The sequence below is a fragment of the Coregonus lavaretus genome (genome assembly GCF_964263955.1).
Source record: "Coregonus lavaretus genome assembly, chromosome: 21".
Lineage (NCBI taxonomy): Eukaryota > Metazoa > Chordata > Actinopteri > Salmoniformes > Salmonidae > Coregonus > Coregonus lavaretus.
In genome coordinates, this window is record NC_140008.1 from 3,238,267 (window position 1) to 3,257,468 (window position 19,202).

At 43.2% G+C, this 19,202-nt stretch overlaps 1 protein-coding gene across 1 annotated transcript in view; it reads left to right on the plus strand.

Annotated features, from left to right (window-relative positions):
* Window positions 1–7,836: 7,836 nt before the first annotated feature.
* The window catches only part of LOC311148693 (mucin-2-like), a gene marked incomplete at both ends in the record, with an annotated part of 39,515 nt that continues 28,149 nt past the window's right edge, over window positions 7,837–19,202 (plus strand). Inside the window, one exon of the mRNA XM_084185672.1 lies at window positions 7,837–7,879. Coding sequence (XP_084041798.1) covers window positions 7,837–7,879 — 43 coding nt within the window. The remainder of the gene's footprint in view (window positions 7,880–19,202) is intronic.

A 19,202-nucleotide genomic window follows, 5' to 3' on the forward strand; every position in this document is an offset into this window, starting at 1 on the left:
AGAAGGAATGCGCATGCGTGTGAAGGGTATAGCTGAAGGAGTTTATACCACAGAGTTTCTAAACCCAGAGGCACAACATCGCGAGATTTCCGGGAACGTTTGGGAAACAGACCATGCGGGGGGTTTGAGGAGTCAATGAGAGAATTGAAATATTCTTCCTTCGATAACACCGACGGTGTCCTTGCGTTTCTGTACACCAGAAGTACATTCATTTCCAATGGAACGCTGCATTTGCCTTGCAGCATCGCGTTGCAGAGCCATTTGCAGCGCGTTCTGTGTGGTGCATATGTTGGATAAATCGAACCTATGCATCAAATTGACCGCGTAGACGGCTTGACAGAAATGATAGCAGAAGGTAAATGTTGAACTTTTGTTGTGCACATCCAGATGATGGTGCGTATATTTTTTTTTTGGTGTGTCGGGTAAAATTAATCATGCGAGAAATGGCCGGTGTAAACGCCTTTATGCGCAAATACTGATATAATAAACATAATATCGAAGTAAACTGTTTTTGCTTTGTCATTAATAATAATAATAAATAATATGCCATTTAGCAGACGCTATTATCCAAAGCGACTTACAGTCATGTGTACATTTTTACGTATGGGTGGTCCCGGGGATCGAACCCACTACCCTGGCGATACAAGCGCCGTGCTCTACCAGTTGAGCTACAGAGGACCACCCATCATTATGGGGGTATTGTGTGTAGATTGAGTGGAAACAATTAATTGGTCCATTTTCGAATGGTGCTGTGGCGTGACAAAATGTGGAAAAAGTCAAGGGGTCTGAATACTTTACGAATGCACTGTATCTGTTTGTTTTGTTGTTTTCAGTTCATGGCATAGAGAATAATAGAGCACTCTTCATTGTATCTGCCCCATTATGGCGTCTGTACGCACACAGGCACCGCCATTGAGGCCATCTCCATTTTGAAGTAGTCCATTTTCTTATTCTACTACTCTGAGTTGGTAAATGTACATTTTACATTTTAGTCATTTAGCAGACACTCTTATCCAAAGCGATAAGGGGGGGTAAAAGGATTACCCTGGGATAGGATAAAGTAATCCTTTTACCCCCCCCTTACCCCCCCCCCCAAAAAAACAAAAAAACAAAACAACAACAACATTGTAAAGTGGTTATCCCACTGGCTATAAGGTGAATGCACCAATTTGTAAGTCGCTCTGGATAAGAGCGTCTGCTAAATGACGTAAATGTAAATGTGAGTGCATACATTTTTCATACTGACCCCCCGTGGTTTTGCACGCCTGAGGTAGAGTATCTCATGATAAGCTGTAGACCACACTATTTACCAAGAGAGTTTTCATCTATATTTTTCGTTGCTGTCTATTTACCACCACAAACCGATGCTGGCACTAAGACAGCACTAAATGAACTGTATAAGGCCATAAGCAAACAGGAAAACGCTCATCCAGAGGCGCCGCTCCTAGTGGCCGGGGACTTTAATTAAATCAGTTCTACCTAATTTCTACCAGCATGTTAAATGTGCAACCAGAGGGAAAAAAACTCTAGACCACCTTTACTCCACACACAGAGACGCATACAAAGCTCTCCCTCGCCCTCCATTTGGAAAATGTGACCATAATTATATCCTCCTGATTTCTGCTTACAAGCAAAAACTAAAGCAGGAAGCACCAGTCACTCGGTCAATAAAAAAGTGGTCAGATGAAGCAGATGCTAAGCTACAGGACTGTTTTGCTAGCACAGACTGGAATATTTTCCGGGATTCTTCCGATGGCATTGAGGAGTACATCACATCAGTCACTGACTTCATCAATAAGTGCATCGATGACGTCGTCCCCACAGTGACTGTACGTACATACCCAACCAGAAGCCATGGATTACAGGCAACATCCGCACTGAGCTAAAGGGTAGAGCTGCCGCTTTCAAGGAGCGGGACTCTAACCCGGACGCTTATAAGAAATCCCGCTCTGCCCTCCGACGAACCATCAAACAGGCAAAGAGTCAATACAGGACTAAGATCGAATCGTACTACACCGGCTCTGACGCTGGTCGGATGTGGCAAGGCTTGAAAACTATTACAGACTACAAAGGGAAGCACAGCCACAAGCTGCCCAGTGACACGAGCCTACCAGATGAGCTAAATTACTTCTATGCTCGCTTCGTGGCAAGTAATACTGAAACATGCATGAGAGCATCAGCTGTTCCGGATGACTGTGTGATCACGCTCTCCGTAGCCGATGTGAGTAAGACCTTTAAACAGGTCAACATTCACAAGGCCGCGGGGCCAGACGGATTACCAGGACGTGTACTCCGAGCATGCACTGACCAACTGGCAAGTGTCTTCACTGACATTTTCAACCTCTCCCTGTCTGAGTCCAACATGTTTCAAGCAGACCACCATAGTCCCTGTGCCCAAGAACACTAAGGTAACCTGCCTAAATGACTAGCGACCCATAGCACTCACATCTGTAGCCATGAAGTGCTTTGAAAGGCTGGTCTTGGCTCACATCAACACCATTATCCCAGAAACCCTAGACTCACTCCAATTTGCATATCGCCCCAACAGATCCACAGATGATGCATTCTCTATTGCGCTCCACACTGCCCTTTCACACCTGGACAAAAGGAACACCTATGTGAGAATGCTATTCATTGACTACAGCTCAGTGTTCAACACCATAGTGCCCTCAAAGCTCATCACTAAGCTAAGGACCCTGGGACTAAACACCTCCCTCTGCAACTGGATCCTGGACTTCCTGACGGGCCGCCCCCAGGTGGTAAGGGTAGGTAACAACACATCTGCCACACTGATCCTCAACACGGGGGCCCCTCATTGGTGTGTGCTCAGTCCCCTCCTGTACTCCCTGTTCACCCATGATTGCATGGCCAGGCACGACTCCAACACCATCATTAAGTTTGCCCACGACACAACAGTGGTAGGCCTGATCACCGACAACGACGAGACAGCCTATAGGGAGGAGGTCAGAGACCTGGCCGTGTGGTGCCAGGACAACAACCTCTCCCTCAATGTGACAAAGACAAAGGAGATGATTGTGGGCTACAGGAAAATGAAGAGGACAGAGCACACAAAAGACGGGGCTGTAGTGGAGCAGGTTGAGAGCTTCAAGTTCCTTGGTGTCCACATCACCAACAAACTAACATGGTCCAAGCACACCAAGACAGTCGTGAAGAGGGCACGACAAACCTATTCCCCCTAAGGAGACTGAAAATATTTGGCATGGGTCCTCAGATCCTCAAAAGGTTCTACAGCTGCACCATCGAGAGCATCCTGACTGGTTGCATCACTGCCTGGTATGGCAACTGCTCGGCCTCCGACCGCAAGGCACTACAGAGGGTAGTGCGTACGGCCCAGTACATCACTGGGGCCAAGCTTCCTGCCATCCAGGACCTCTATACCAGGCAGTGTCAGAGGAAGGCCCTAAAAATTGTCAAAGACTCCAGCCACCCTAGTCATAGACTGTTCTCTCTGCTACCGCACGGCAAGTGGTACCGGAGCGCCAAGTCTGGGTCCAAGAGGCTTCTAAACAGCTTCTACCCCCAAGCCATAAGACTCCTGACCATCTAATCAAATGGCTACCCAGACTATTTGCATTGCCCCCCACCCCCACCCCTCTTTTACGCTGCTGCTACTCTTTATTTTCTATGCATAGTCACTTTAATAACTCTACCTACATGTACATATTACCCCAATTACCTCAACTAACCGGTGCCCCCGCACATTGACTGGGTACCGGTACCCCCTGTATATAGCCTCGCTATTGTTATTTTTACTGCTGCTATTCTTTCTTAAAAATGCATTGTTGGTTAAGGGCTTATAAGTAAGCATTTCACTGTAAGGTCTACACCGGTTGTATTCGGCGCATGTGACAAATACAATTTGATTTGACATGTCTGTGCTGTATAGTCTCCTCTTATGTTTGGCATGACAATGATCATAGGAGTCGACAAGACAACACAAACAGATCTGGGACCAGGCTAGTTGCAATTATTATAGGAGTTGACAAGACAACACAAACAGATCTGGGACCAGGCTAGTTGCAATTATTATAGGAGTTGACAAGACGACACAAACAGATCTGGGACCAGGCTAGTTAAAATGATTACAGGAGTTGACAAGACAACACAAACATTTCTGGGACCAGGCTAGTTACAATGCAGTACATTATGTTTAACTACAATCTCTCTTCTTTGCTTCCCCCCAGTGTCTACAGGAGCCGTTTGTGCGTTCCCTGAGCTCCTATAAACTCCACCGTACAGCCAGTCCCTTCGAACGGCAGGACACCTGTTTGGAGTGACACCCCACCACCCTGGCTGTGACCTCCAAGGGTTGAGACGTAGTCCTCTGGAGGTACAGCGTGATCAACGAGACCGGCTTCATACAAAGGGGGGAGAATTCCTGATACACAGTTCCTATCGGGCAAAACAGGTTGACTTCATTACAACCTGCAAATAAACTGAAAGTGTGCATACTGCCCCCTGGAGTTTGTTTGAACAGGTATAAAGGCAAGGTTAGCGATTTACTGCCACCTGCAGTTATGGAATGTTTACTCATGAGTATATATTAATTGGAAAAGTCTAAACGGGATCCTTGGGATGTCCCAACTCTTGTCACCCCATTGAAGTTAAAATTGAAAACGGTTATGGTTAGGTAAGGATCCCGGATAGCACTAACTATAATGAATTGGCTGATCCCTCCTGATGACCTGGATGGAATTATGTGACCCTTCCTTTACCCATAAGAAGTCCCATCCAGTTGGTGAAAGCCCTCAATGGAGCTTCCCATGCTAAAACCAGCTTTTGGGCCATAGAGTCCTCTATAATTAATATAATAATAATATGCCATTTAGCAGATGCTTTTATCCAAAAGCGACTTACAGTCATGCGTGCATACATTTTTTGTGTATGGGTGGTCCCGGGGAACGAACCCACTACCCTGGCGTTACAAGCGCCGTGCTCTACCAGCTGAGCTACAGAGGACCAGGTGCCATAATTCTTTATGGTTCATGCACCTCATCCCATGTCATTCAGAAGCATCGTCATATCCATAGGCATTCCATCAGGATTAGCTTGCCGAAGGTGTCCCTGTCTGTTTAGTAATGTGGGAACAGCAGCAGGGCTGTGTGTATGTATGGGCCCTTAGGGAGGCATTATGATCTGCATGCGCATCACTAAACTTCCAGGAATTTACGAGCACGGCCCTCAAATCAGAATACCACCCTTAGGCTTCATTTACACAAGCAGCCCAATACTAATATTTTTGCCCAATTTATTGTCAAACGAGCTAATCTGATTGGTCCCCCCAAAAAAAAAAAAATAGTGCAAAAAGATCAGAATTGGGCTGCCTGTGTAAACGCGACCTTAGTAAGTGAGAGTGGTTTTTCATGAGGTCAGTTGCCTTTGGATGACTGGCTGCGTTCAAAGTACAGATTATAGAGGAGCAGATATAATTTCACATTAGTATTACTGGTATTATACCTTAGTATAGTTGACCACACGATCACCAACAGGAGGTATGTTAGATATGAATTTGACCTTACTCTCACACCACGGGGTATCAGTTATGTGTTCTCACCCTGACCTTTAAATGTTATGATGTGCCGCAGTACTGTACATGGCAACCATTTCACCTTGTTTTTCTTCAATTCTTATAGCCGCACATAGAAGCAACAATCCAACCACTTCTGTGCCTTTTGCACTAACCAGTTGCACCATCCCTGTATATTTAAACGTGATGAGGGTCAAAGGTAAACGTTACCAAAACTTTTCTCCTGTGGAACTGCTGTAAATTATTTGAGTCTAAATAAAATTGTAATCTGTTTAAAGATGTTCACGTTTCACATTTTCCCAACATGAATTCTGTCTCTTTCACCTCAGCATTCCTACCAACGGGTAACTGACCATATATGCCATCTTAAACTGCTGCTCAACAATTGGGCAGGTAATAGGGTAAATAACTTTCAGCTACATTTTCAACCATTAAAACTAAAAAAATGCTTGAGCAGTTTTGCCTTGAAGAATGGGCAAAAATCCCAGTGGCTAGATGTGCCAAGCTTATAAAGACATACCCCAATAGACTTGCAGCTGTAATTGCTGCAAAAGGCGGCTCTACAAAGTATTGACTATTTTGCATCTTCAAAGTGGTAGGCATGTTGTGTAAATCAAATGATAACAAACCCCCCCAAAAATCAATTCCAGGTTGTAAGGAAACAAAGTAGTAAAAATGCCAAGGGGGGTGAATACTTTCGCAAGCCACTGTAGCCTTCCGGTTAAAAAAATGAATTACTTGCCCGTCAACTTTTCATTGCAATGTGCCCTCCTGTGGACTCATAAAATGGTTCTTCACCAACATCTTCTTCAGTATTGTAACCAAATAATGTCTCATAATTTGTTTTACAGATTCATCTTATGTTTAGAGAAAGTAGATAACTAAATACTAAATGAATAATTTACATCAAATAAAACTTTAATTTCAGTAATGTGCATTAACATAAACAATGAAAACACTGTTGGAGTTTGTTGCCCTTGGAAAGGAAAGGAAGAAATACACAAGATGGGTTGAATAAATATAAATAAATATAAATAAAATAAATAATCAATATAAAATACATTATATATATTTTTTTACAAATAAATATTTTCATATGAAAAGAAACAAAAGAAACAATTAAATCTCGACCCCATCCCTATATTGGCACAATAATCACAATAATAATACAGCTCCATTGCTACCTCTGGATCCCACAGCACACACCTGCAGTGGAACCAGTGCTGGCAGAAGTCTACAGCACAACCATGGCACCTCGGATCTACACTCCTGAGGGGAGCTTGCAGGCGGATCACGCTCCCCGCAGCGAGCACAGCAAGTGCTCTCTTCTTTTATTTGAAAAACAAAAACAAAAAACATGTTTTACTACTACAGCAACAATAGTAACTGATACAACTGAGAGAGAGAAAAACAACCAGATTATGAAGTACCTGAGAGTGGTGACGTGACAGAGGTGGCCGGTGGAGCTTTTCTCTTCCTTTTCTGTGCTGCAGTTGAGAGAAAAAGTAATGTTAGACAGAGCATGTTTTATGAAAACCATTTTCAACTTTTTTTTTTTTACATCAATACCTCTGGAGGAAGCTGCAGAAGTTTAGGAGGAGGTGGACATGCCTTGAGGGCTGGTGCTATGGACTGTAGAAATGTAAAGAATGAAAAAATGTTTAAACATTGCAGTTTTATAAAACACATAACAAACAGTATGTGTTTACCTGTGGAGGTGGCTGTATTCAAATTGCAGGGGGCCAGGGACACCAGACGAGGCTGCTATGGTGGTGTGACCAGGGGAGACGGAGGAGGCAGTTGGTCCAGAGGAGGCCGTGTTGGCGGTGACAGACGGGGGGGGGGGGGGGTGGTGTGCATCGTCGTGGTGGTGGATGAAACCGCCAACGATGGCTTGGAGGAGCTGGTGTTTGTAATGGTGGGGTTGAGGGGCTGATGATGGTGTGGCCGGGAGGCATGTGGCGACCACAGGGAGTCTTCTGTATCGGTCCAGCCGATACGTCAGGACAGTAAGGATGTGCCCCAGGTCCTTCGCTATCAGCCCCCCCTCTATTAGGGGGTGCTCTTCTAGAGCTAGGGCTGGGACTGGAGCAGAGGCTGAGGGTCCTCCTGTGGTCGCTGGGGAGGAGGCGCTGGTAGCCCTGTGTAGCTCAGTTGGTAGAGCATGGCGCTTGCAACGCCAGGGTTGTGGGTTCGTTTCCCACGGGGGGCCAGTATGAAAATATGTATACACTCACTAACTGTAAGTGGCTCTGGATAAGAGCGTCTGCTAAATAACTAACATGTAAATGGACGGCACAGTGGTTCCAGGAGAGGCGGTGCTGGGACCCGGTAGGGACCGAGACGGCATTAAACAGGACCCTTCAATGGCTGAGGGGTCAAAAGGGAAGAGGCCACACTTCTTAAACCCTTCCTGTCCTTGCATCGCTGGTACGGGTAGCGGAATACTCTGGCAAATTCTGATTTGTTTACCATGTAGGAGTGGTCAAAATGTCTGAGGTCTCCAGCTACCTTGGAGAACTCAGCCTTTAAAGGGCCAAAGTATGCCACGTCCAGCGGCTGCAGGACACGGGTGCAGTGTGGTGGAAGACAAAGAAGTAGAACCCCTTCCCTTAGTGCCGCCGCGAGCACCTCCGGGTCCATGTGGCTCTTGTGCCCATCGAAGAGGAGAAGGAGAGGGCGCTCCTTCACTGCATGCTTAAAGAAGTGCAGAAACCACTTCCTGAACAGGTCCCCGTCAATGTAGCCACTGTTTGACCGTCCATACAAGGCATTGGGGGGGCCTCCCACTGTGTAGTGGCCACCGGGGAAACACTTGGGGTAGATGATAAATGGGGGGAGGTCCTCCCCAGCTGCATTGAAGCAGGCCAGCACTGTGATGTGAGCCTGCTGGTACACGTGATTTGCGCCCCGGGGAGCCAGCATTTTGTGCCTACTCTGGTCGCTACGAAACCCAGACTCATCGCAGTTATAGATTTGTCTGGGTTTCTCCCTCAACCCACTCTCCTCCAAGTGCTTCTCATAAGAAGGGAAGAAGGTGTCCATCGTCGGACGTGTGGCACACTCAGCTCTCCCCCTGTCCAGGGTGTCCGGCCTCCTCATGCTCAGGTTCTTGTGCCTCCTCTTGAACATTTCCCACCACCTCTTCCCCAGTGGTGGAATTGTTTCCCCTGGGTGCCGAAACCTACTATAGAATAGAATATATAATTGTCCATCCGGGATGAAAATGTTTGTTTTGGCATCACCACACACATCCACATTTACATCACACACATTGAGAACAGTCAGTCCAGCATTCTACATACATAAACACATAAACACATAGATACCTGCGTATTTTGTTCGGCGTATTTCATCAGCCTCTGTCTGGTGAAGGGGAATCCTTGGCTGGCGCTGTAGATACAGTACTGCACCAGAGAATTTTCATCCTCTGGTGCAAGCAGTGGGTGGTCCACTGTGACCACCATGGGTCACCCGGCCGCTCAGCCTGTCCGCCAGGGTCTGCCGAGGTACACCATGCACCTTGGTAGATAAGAAAAGAAAACTGTTACTAGCAGATAAAATTCACATACACGTGGTAATCTCCTAAAAAGAAAAGATGCCTAACCTTGGCAGCCTGGCGGATAGCCATCCCTGCCCCGCAGTCCTCCATGGCATGGGACATGTCCACCTCACTCCACTGCTTCCTCTTGACTTCCTCCATGCTGTGGTGGGAAATACATGTAGCTAAATAACTTGGCATACTATACACATTTTAGAAAGATAACTCAATCTGAATATGTATAAACATTTACATTTCAAAGCTAAGGCATTGAAAGGTGATGATGAAAGTTTTCACAATAGCTGAAAGTGTACCCACGTTTTTTGTTTGATGTTATCTGTAATGAAAATGAGTGTCCCAATTAGTTTAATATTGATGCATACATTGTAACATTTGACTAAATACTACCTCTATGTAGCTGTTGTAAGATGAAACATAGCCAACAGTGATAGGTGGCAAAAAGTTCATGGTTCAAAGATCAAAATAATTTTTTGCAGATTGCACAAAACGCCTCAGTCAGAGGACTCCAATTTTGATACGGTAAAGCTTGACAACATTCAGCTGTTTTCGTCATATGTAAACTATTATCTAACACTTACAATTTATTTCCTTTTTAGTTACTTAGCAGTTCTATCAACATTTAGCAACTAAGGTAGCAACATTTGCAAATCCGTTAGCTATATTTCAGAGGTAAAACGTTGGATATTAAATGATGTGTGGTCTGTCACGCAGTCTAATTTTACAATATACAGCGTGTCCCACAAAATGTGTATATACAGTGGCAAGAAAAAGTATGTGAACCCTTAGGAATTTCCTGGATTTCTGCATAAATTGGTCATAGAATTTGATCTGATCTTCATCTAAGTCACAACAACAGACTAACACAGTCTGCTTAAACTAATAACATACAAACAATTAAACGTTTTCATGTCTTTATTGAACACACCGTGTAAACATTCACAGTGCAGGGTGGGAAAAGTATGTGAACCCTTGGATTTAATAACTGGTTGACCCTCCTTTGACAGCAATAACCTCAACCAAACGTTTTCTGTAGTTGCGGATCAGACCTGCACAACGGTCAGGAGGAATTTTGGACCATTCCTCTTTACAAAACTGTTTCAGTTCAGCAATATTCTTGGGATGTCTGGTGTGAACCACTCTCTTGAGGTCATGCCACAGCATCTCAATCGGGTTGAGGTCAGGAGTCTGACTGGGCCACTCCAGAACGGGTATTTTCTTCTGTTGAAGCCATTCTGTTGTTGATTTACTTCTGTGTTTTGGGTCGTTGTCCTGTTGCATCACCCAACTTCTGTTGAGCTTCAATTGGCGGACAGATAGCCTTACATTCTTGATAAACTTGGGAATAAATGTTTCCGTCGATGATGGCAAGCTTTCTAGACCCTGAGGCAGCAAAGCAGCCCCAAACCATGATGCTCCCTCCACCATACTTTACAGTTGGGATGAGGTTTTGATGTTGGTGTGCTGTGCCTTTTTCCCCCCACACATAGTGTTGTGTTCCTTCCAAACAACTCAACATTAGTTTCATCTGTCCACAGAATATTTTACCAGTAGCGCTATGGAACATCCAGGTGCTCTTTTGCGAACTTCAGACGTGCAGCAATGTTTTTTTTTTGGACAGCAGTTGCTTCTTCCTTGGTCTCCTCCCATGAACACCGTTCTTGTTTAGTGTTTTACGTATCGTAGACTCGTCAACAGAGATGTTAGCATGTTCCAGAGATTTCTGTAAATCTTTAGCTGACACTCTAGGATTCTTCTTAACCTCATTGAGCATTTTGCGGTGTGCTCTTGCAGTCATCTCTGCAGGACGGCCGCTCCTAGGGAGAGTAGCAACAGTGCTGAACTTTCTAAATTTATAGACAATTTGTCTTACCGTGGACTGATGAACATCAAGGCTTTTAGAGATACTTTTGTAACCCTTTACAGCTTCATGCAAGTCAACAATTCTTAATCTTAGGTCTTCTGAGATCTCTTTTGTTCGAGGCATGGTTCACATCAGGCAATGCTTCTTGTGAACAGCGAACTCAAATTTTGTGAGTGTTTTTCATAGGGCAGGGCAGCTCTAACCAACATCTCCAATCTCGTCTCATTGATTGGACTCCAGTTTAGCTGACTCCTGACTCCAATTATCTTTTGGAGAAGTCATTAGCCTAGGGGGTTCACATACTTTTTCCAACCTACACTGTGAATGTTTAAGTTATGTATTCAATATAGACAAGAAAAATACAATAATTGTTGTGTTATTAGTTTAAGCACACTGTGTTAGTCTGTTGTTGTGACTTAGATGAAGATCAGATCAAATTCTATGACCAATTTATGCAGAAATCCAGGTAATTCCAAAGGGTTCACATACTTTTTCTTGCCGCTGTATATAACCTTTTTGAAAACTCTCAAAACCTAACTTAACTTACATAAATTGCACTGAAAATTGGTGGTCAGCTAGCTAGAAGGGTGTCGTTAGTCGCTAAACTTACCGTTATTTTCCAGTCCCATTTCAATGTTGAACTCGAGGTGATTTAGTCCTCCAACCGCTAGAGAGTGTCCGAAGTTAGGGGGGTGTCCGATGTTGGGGGGAAAATTAGCTGTTGATAAAAGTCACCTTGTCCTAGAGAGATTTACATGGTTATCAAAACGTCACACCAGGGTCAGCCTACACAAACACAGCCCTTATTTTAAGTGTTTCTAAAATTCCCTATGGGAAAAATGAATGGTAGGGAAACTATTGGAACCATTTCCCTGTTTGACCGCTAGGGTTTATGGGTATTATGACACCTCCACTGTGGGGCTCTATAGCTACAATGAATGGCTAAATTACTTCTGGAAGGGTCCAAGGAGCTCCTCCTCTTCCTCTCCACTTTATATCAGGCTGACAGCTGATGCATAATTATTGTAGTGATTTTCACCCCCAAAAAAAGGGGTAAATAAATTTACAACTGCAGCATTAACATCTACAGTACATAAAAACCGAACAATTACTCAGATAAACTGACTGGTTCTGAACACTTTCCCAAGTCCCAACTTCGGCAGACAAGTAAAAAATTCTAGCTGAAGTTTTCTAGCCACTAGCTATCTTGGAAGGGGTTCATCAGGAAGACTGACTGAACTGACTGAACCGAATCCGTTGGCCTCCACTCGACCCTCGCTGCGTGACATACGTCATCAATTTGGGTGCCAAGCGTGTCGGTATAGCCTCTCCCACATGGGAAACGTGTGTCTACTGTTACTACGGTTACAGGAGTTTGACATGTGATCATTTCCTTTTCTTTTCTCCAATAAATCATTTCCTGGTTGTGTTTTTTATTCCAACAATATCACCAACAACCCAGCTTCTATTGAAATTGACATGGTTTATAATAAGTGCCTATTTCCGATATATATTACTACAGTTTGTTCGATGTTTTGAGTTTTAGGTCCCGCTTTAAATGCTGTGCAGCTTATAAAGGCTTAATTAAGGATTCATAAAGCCTTCATAAACACTACATAAATGTTGATTCCCAGGACCACCCATACGCATGACTGTAAGTCGCTTTGAATAAAAGTGTCTGCTAAATTTGATATATTATATTGTATTTCACTAAAACATTTCTAGAATGGCCCAACCTCTTTCCCTCTTTGGTTCATAGTCAATATTGGACCTGACCTCAACTTCCCCCATAATGCTGTGCTGCAGGATGATACACACTCTAAAGTGCAGTCATACACAGCAGAACACGTTGGCCTCTTAAAATCTGTTTTAATTTTTTTACCTACTTCTGTTTTTTCCCCAAATTCCATTTTCTTGGTTTTGTTTTTCCAGGATTCGGGTTTTTCCCCAATATTTTCTGGTTTACCCCAGTTTTTACACACTTTTTAAAAAATTGAAAAACAACAAAAATGATGCTTAAACAACATCAGGGGATGACTTTTGAGGTCTGGGATTTTGTTGTTGTTGAGTGTAGTTGCCCTTTAATTCAGTGAGCATGACCTGTACTGTTGTTGGGTTAGGGGTTATCTGTAGTGCAGTAAGAGCACATGTGATGTGATTCGGCCAATGGGTGGAGTAAAAGGCCAGCAACACTCTGTATTACTCAGAGCCCTGTGAAATGACACCATTATATACAGTTGAAGTCTGAAGTTTACATACACCTTAGCCAAATAAATTTTAACTCAGTTTGTCACAATTCCTGACATTTAATCCTAGTAAAAATTCCCTGTCTTAAGTCAGGTAGGATCACCACTTTATTTTAAGAATGTAAAATGTCAGAATAATAGTAGAGAGAATTATTTATTTCAGATTTAATTTCTTTCATCACATTCCCAGTGGGTCAGAAGTTTACATACACTCTAATAGTGTTTGGTAGCATTGCCTTTAAATTGTTTAACTTGGGTCAAACGTTTCGGGTAGCCTTCCACAAGCTTCCCACAATAAGTTGGGTGAATTTTGGCCCATTTCTCCTGACAGAGCTGGTGTAACTGAGTCAGGTTTGTAGGCCTCCTTGCTCGCACACTCTTTTTCAGTTCTGCCCACACATTTTCTATAGGATTGAGGTCAAGGCTTTGTGATGGCCACTCCAATACCTTGACTTTGTTGTCCTTAAGCCATTTTGCCACAACTTTGAAAGTATGCTTGGGGTCATTGTCCATTTGGAAGACCCATTTGCGACCAAGCTTTAATTTCCTGACTGATGTCTTGAGATGTTGCTTCAATAATCCACATCATTTTCCTTCCTCATGATGCCATCTATTTGTGAAGTGCACCAGTCCCTCCTGCAGCAAAGCACCCCACAGCATGATGCTGCCACCCCCGTGCTTCACGGTTGGGATGGTGTTCTTCTGCTTGCAAGGCACCCCCTTTTTCCTTCAAACATAACGATGGTCATTATGGCCAAACAGTTCTATTTTTGTTTCATCAGACCAGAGGGCATTTCTCCAAAAAGTACGATCTTTGTCCCCATGTGCAGTTGCAAACCGTAGTCTGGCTTTTTTATGGCGTTTTTGGAGCAGTGGCTTCTTCCTTGCTGAGCGGCCTTTCAGGTTATGTCGATATAGGACTAATTTTACTGTGGATATAAATACGTTTGTACCTGTTTCCTCCAGCATCTTCACAAGGTCCTTTGCTGTTGTTCTGGGATTGATTTTCACTTTTCGCACCAAAGTACGTTCATCTCTAGGAGACAGAACGCGTCTCCTTCCTGAGCGGTATGATGGCTGCGTGGTCCCATGGTGTTTATACTTGGGTACTATTGTTTGTACAAATGAACATGGTACCATCAGGCGTTTGGAAATTGCTCCCAAGGATGAACCAGATTTGTGGAGGTCAACAATTGTTTTTCTGAGGTCTTGGCTGATTTCTTTTGATTTTCCCATGATGTCAAGTAAAGAGGCACTGAGTTTGAAGGTAGGCCTTGAAATACATTCACAGGTACACCTCCAATTGACTCAGATGATGTCAATTAGCCTATCAGAAGCGTCTGAAGCCATGACGTCATTTTCTGGAATTTTCCAAGCTGTTTAAAGGCACATAAGTGAAATAATCTGTCTGTAAACAATTGTTGGAAAAATTACTTGTGTCATGCACAAAGTAGATGTCCTAACCGACTTGTCAAAACTATAGTTTGTTAACAAGAAATTTGTGGAGTGGTTGAAAAAAAGTTTTAATGACTCCAACCTAAGTGTATGTAAACCTCCGAATTCAACTGTACTTCTTTCTTTTTGTTTTAGCCTAAACTCACGTCACTCTCTTCTCTCTAATCCTATTATTCAATCACAGTGGGGCCTGAGAGTCTGAAAAGTACAGTTTAGTCAACCAGTAAAATAAGTGTACCTGGGCAGTCTGACCTAAAACACTTGTTTCCCAGTACAGAGAAGAGAAGGAAGACAAGGTGTCACTACAGAAGTCTGACTGTGACCAGCTTTGTGAACTTTTATGAGCGACTCTACTGTTCAGCTGCTGAAAACATGTGGAACAGTGCAGTACAGTGGAACAGTGCAGTACAGTGGAACAGTGCAGTACAGTGGAACAGTGCAGTACATGTGGAACAGTGCAGTACATGTGGAACAGTGCAGTACATGTGGAACAGTAGTAAACTTCCCACTTCAACTGTACATTCTACAGCCCCTACTGAGTGTTCCCTACAATATTTTTACTGCGGCACCCAGAATAGTTATTGCTCTAAGCCAATATGTATTCCATATACAGTGATTCGCATTGGAGGCATTTATTTGACCTCCTAACATCTTTTAAAACCCCAATTTAATGCAAATGTCACTTTAAATATGAACAAATGTGAATCATTGTTAATGTTTAGACAATTATTTTTCGTAAATCATGAATGGTTATTGACACTTTTCTGCTATATTGTGGGGAATTTGTATTTAGAACATTTACGAAATTCTGTGAACCGGAGGTACTTTTTTAGTGTTGCTGATGAGACGCTGATCATGTGATGAGTTCGCAAATCTAATTCAAACAAGTAAGTTAACCTTTATTTATTGTCATTTCAATTAGTTTGTAGTAGTTAAGTGTTGAGTTAGATTACATATTGTAGCTACCTCAATCGTTATTTCAAAAAATTATGGTGACTTCACAGCAATCGCTAGCTAGCCGAAATTTAGCTAGCTAGCATGCTCAGCTAAATACAAATCCCCCTAGATACAGCCATGTCTCATAGTCACGTCATGAGATTTGTATTTGAAAGAGGAATATAATAATACAAATTAAATGCAGTTTCCATTCTCCCCATTTAGAGTTTCTGGATCAGCACAGAAATGCCCTCATCCAGGCGGTGAGACAAAGGCGTTTCCTAACAGACCTGCTAACTTTCTTTGTTGTTACTTTTAAGGTCAGAACCACCATGCAGTAACCTCCAGCAGGCAGAGAGGCCAGAACCAATCGCCCTCCATCAGGAAGAGAGGCAAGAACCAATCGTCCTCCAGCTCAGGGACAAGCTGCACTATTCACAGCCCTGTGGAATGTTACACGTCATTGCATTGCTGGACTTCATGTATTTGTATTATTTAAAAAAAGTTTACAAAAAAAAGGAAACGTATGGTTTAAACATGTCTTTAATGTTTATTTGTTTTACCTGTAAGTGTTAATACATTTGTGTTTACATTATTAAGCCTTTATGTGTTATAAATTACCAAAGGGGTCTGACTTCAAACTAAGTATTACAGGACACCACATAAAGTGTCAATACATAGTTTAAACATGTCTTTTAATGTTTTATTTGATTTAGCTGTTAGTGATAATTCCTAAGTGTTAATACAATTGTGTTTACATCATTAAGCCTTTGTGTTATAAATGACCAAAGGGGTCTGACTTTATAGCAAGTAGAGCGTCATGAGATATAGAGTCTTTATAGATGTGTTATGAATGACCGAAGGTGTCTCACGTCAAACTAAGTATTACAGGACACTACATAAAGTGTCAATAAATAGGTTATTAACGTTCTGTTGATTTTATGAAGGTTCTCTCATGATCCACAGGTTACTGTAGGGTGTGAGAGGTATTTAAATGATTTGATGGACCTGCAAAGCTTGTGTGTGTGTGTGTGTGTGTGTGTGTGTGCGTGTGTGCGTGTGTGCGTGTGTGCGTGTGTGCGTGTGTGTGTGTGTGTGTGTGTGTGTGTGTGTGTGTGTGTGCGTGTGTGCGTGCGTGCGTGCGTGCGTGCGTGCGCGCGTGTGTGTGTGTGTGTGTTAGAAACTAGATGATTTGGAGTAGTCCAACCTGAGACCACCGTACCAGGTATTCCTCTTCTGTTCCCATGGAGACCAGGGCTTGATTTCAACCTGTTACAATGGTGCCAACTTTTTGTGGCTGATCTTTCAGCAGGGGGAGTGGGTGAATGTGTCAAAGACCTGACTGAGCCCAGCACCGCTCGCTATGGCTAGCTTTTGATGTGTGCTTGTTTGTGTACTGAGGAACATGTAACTTGGATCCAGAAGAAAGACACTTTCAATTTCTTTAGGTTGGGGGGCTTTCATCAAGGTAAGTGTTTCTTGGTGTAACGTCGTTCCCCAGGCTATTGCACTCACAGCACATATAAGCCTGGGATATCAACCATTCAGAGTTGGCCTTAGTGGGAGTGACCATCGAATTCTATAGGAGTGACCTCACTGAGTAAAGTATTTGTCATCGTCACTACTTAACACAGTCAAGTCATAATTACGGCTAATCCCCTGCCCATTTCCACAGTTTACCTTCTTAAAATGGGATTTTAAACCTAACCCTAACTAATGAAGGCCAAGGTTGATGAGTTGGTCCACCAGACCTTCATTTGGGGCAGAAGTGTCTGGGAACGAGATTAGGTGTAACGTGACTAACATGACATCACTTCAGAGCGTATGTCATCCTTCAGCACAACATGTCACCTTTTATAAAGCACACGTTTATTTCATATTCCACATAGTGGGTTATAACTTATGTCACGTTTGACATCGGTGGTTATTTCACACAGTTATGACACGTTTATGAACCCTTTATAAAGCATGACATACGGTTATAGATGCTTTGTAACACATTTATGTAGTGCTTATGAAGGCTTTATGAAGAGATTATGAAGGTTTTATGTAGTGCTTATGAAGGCATTATGAAGCCTTTATAAGCTGAATGTCATTTAAAGCAGGACAGAGTTTTAATTTGATTAAAGAGAACACACATTACATTTAAATTAAAGTTAAATTAAATTCACTTCCTGGTAAAATAGCCCACATAGAATGTGAAAACCCACGTGTAAACCTCATCGAGAGTGAGTCCTGTGTACGAGATTAACCCACGTGTGTATCAGTCGGGTAACAAGTATTTGATATCAAACACACAGCGTCAACAGACTACAACAACGCATTGTTAATAAACGCAATAACATATCTCAGAAAGGAGGGCCATCCGCCCTAAACCAACAGTGTAGACGACCTGCTGTTAAGTGGTGGAGGGGAAGGGTTGAGGACGTGACCAAGTATGCAGCTGTCTAGCTGACGGGAGTGGTTAGACTCACGCACTCAACTTGGACAGTGTAAAGATGCCTGTATTTGTCCTTGGAGGGGTATCTATGGAACAGCAACTGGCTGGCTGTCACCCTGTTTGTCTTTATGGTGTGGTGGGACAGAACTGTACATTCCTGTTTTGCTGCCAAGATACACCTAGATCTTCTAACCTCAAATCGACGTTTATTGGCTAACCTCAATTTACTCACTTGATTTTAAAAAATAAAAAAAAGTTTGCAGTAAAGGAAAGTTGTTTGTCTTCTTGTTGTTTCGCTACTGTGTTACATGACGGCACTACAACGGTGAACACTGAGACAACTGCATGCTGGTATGAACACATACAGGTGCCGATCTGGAGCAATACTTCAATCTGTAGTGTGACCCAGGGCCCATATTCATAAAGCGCCTCAGCGTACTGATCAGATCTATAATGATTATAGATTATATGGATCTGATCAGATCTATAATGATTATAGATTATAGATTATATGGATCTGATCCTAGACCTACTCCAAGAAGCTTTATGAATACGGGCCTGAATCAATATTTCCTCTTGATTGATGAAAGTCACAGAAACTCAATCATATTGTTTCCCTGAACAACTCCACAACTGTACAGCCTCCATACCTGTCATTGACCTTACCCTCCATACCTTACCCTCCATACCTTACCCTCCACGTCAACTGTACAGCTTCCATACCTGTCATTGACCTTACCCTCCATGCCTGTCATTGACCTTACCCTCCATGTCAACTGTACAGCCTCCATACCTGTCATTGACCTTACCCTCCATATCTTACCCTCCATACCTGTCATTGGCCTTACCCTCCATACCTTACCCTCCATATCAACTGTACAGCTTCCATACCTGTCATTGACCTTACCCTCCATACCTTACCCTCCATACCTGTCATTGACCTTACCCTCCATGTCAACTGTACAGCCTCCATACCTGTCATTGACCTTACCCTCCATGCCTTACCCTCCATACCTGTCATTGACCTTACCCTCCATACCTGTCATTGACCTTACCCTCCATACCTTACCCTCCATGTCAACTGTACAGTCTCCATACCTGTCATTGACCTTACCCTCCATACCTTACCCTCCATGTCAACTGTACAGCCTCCA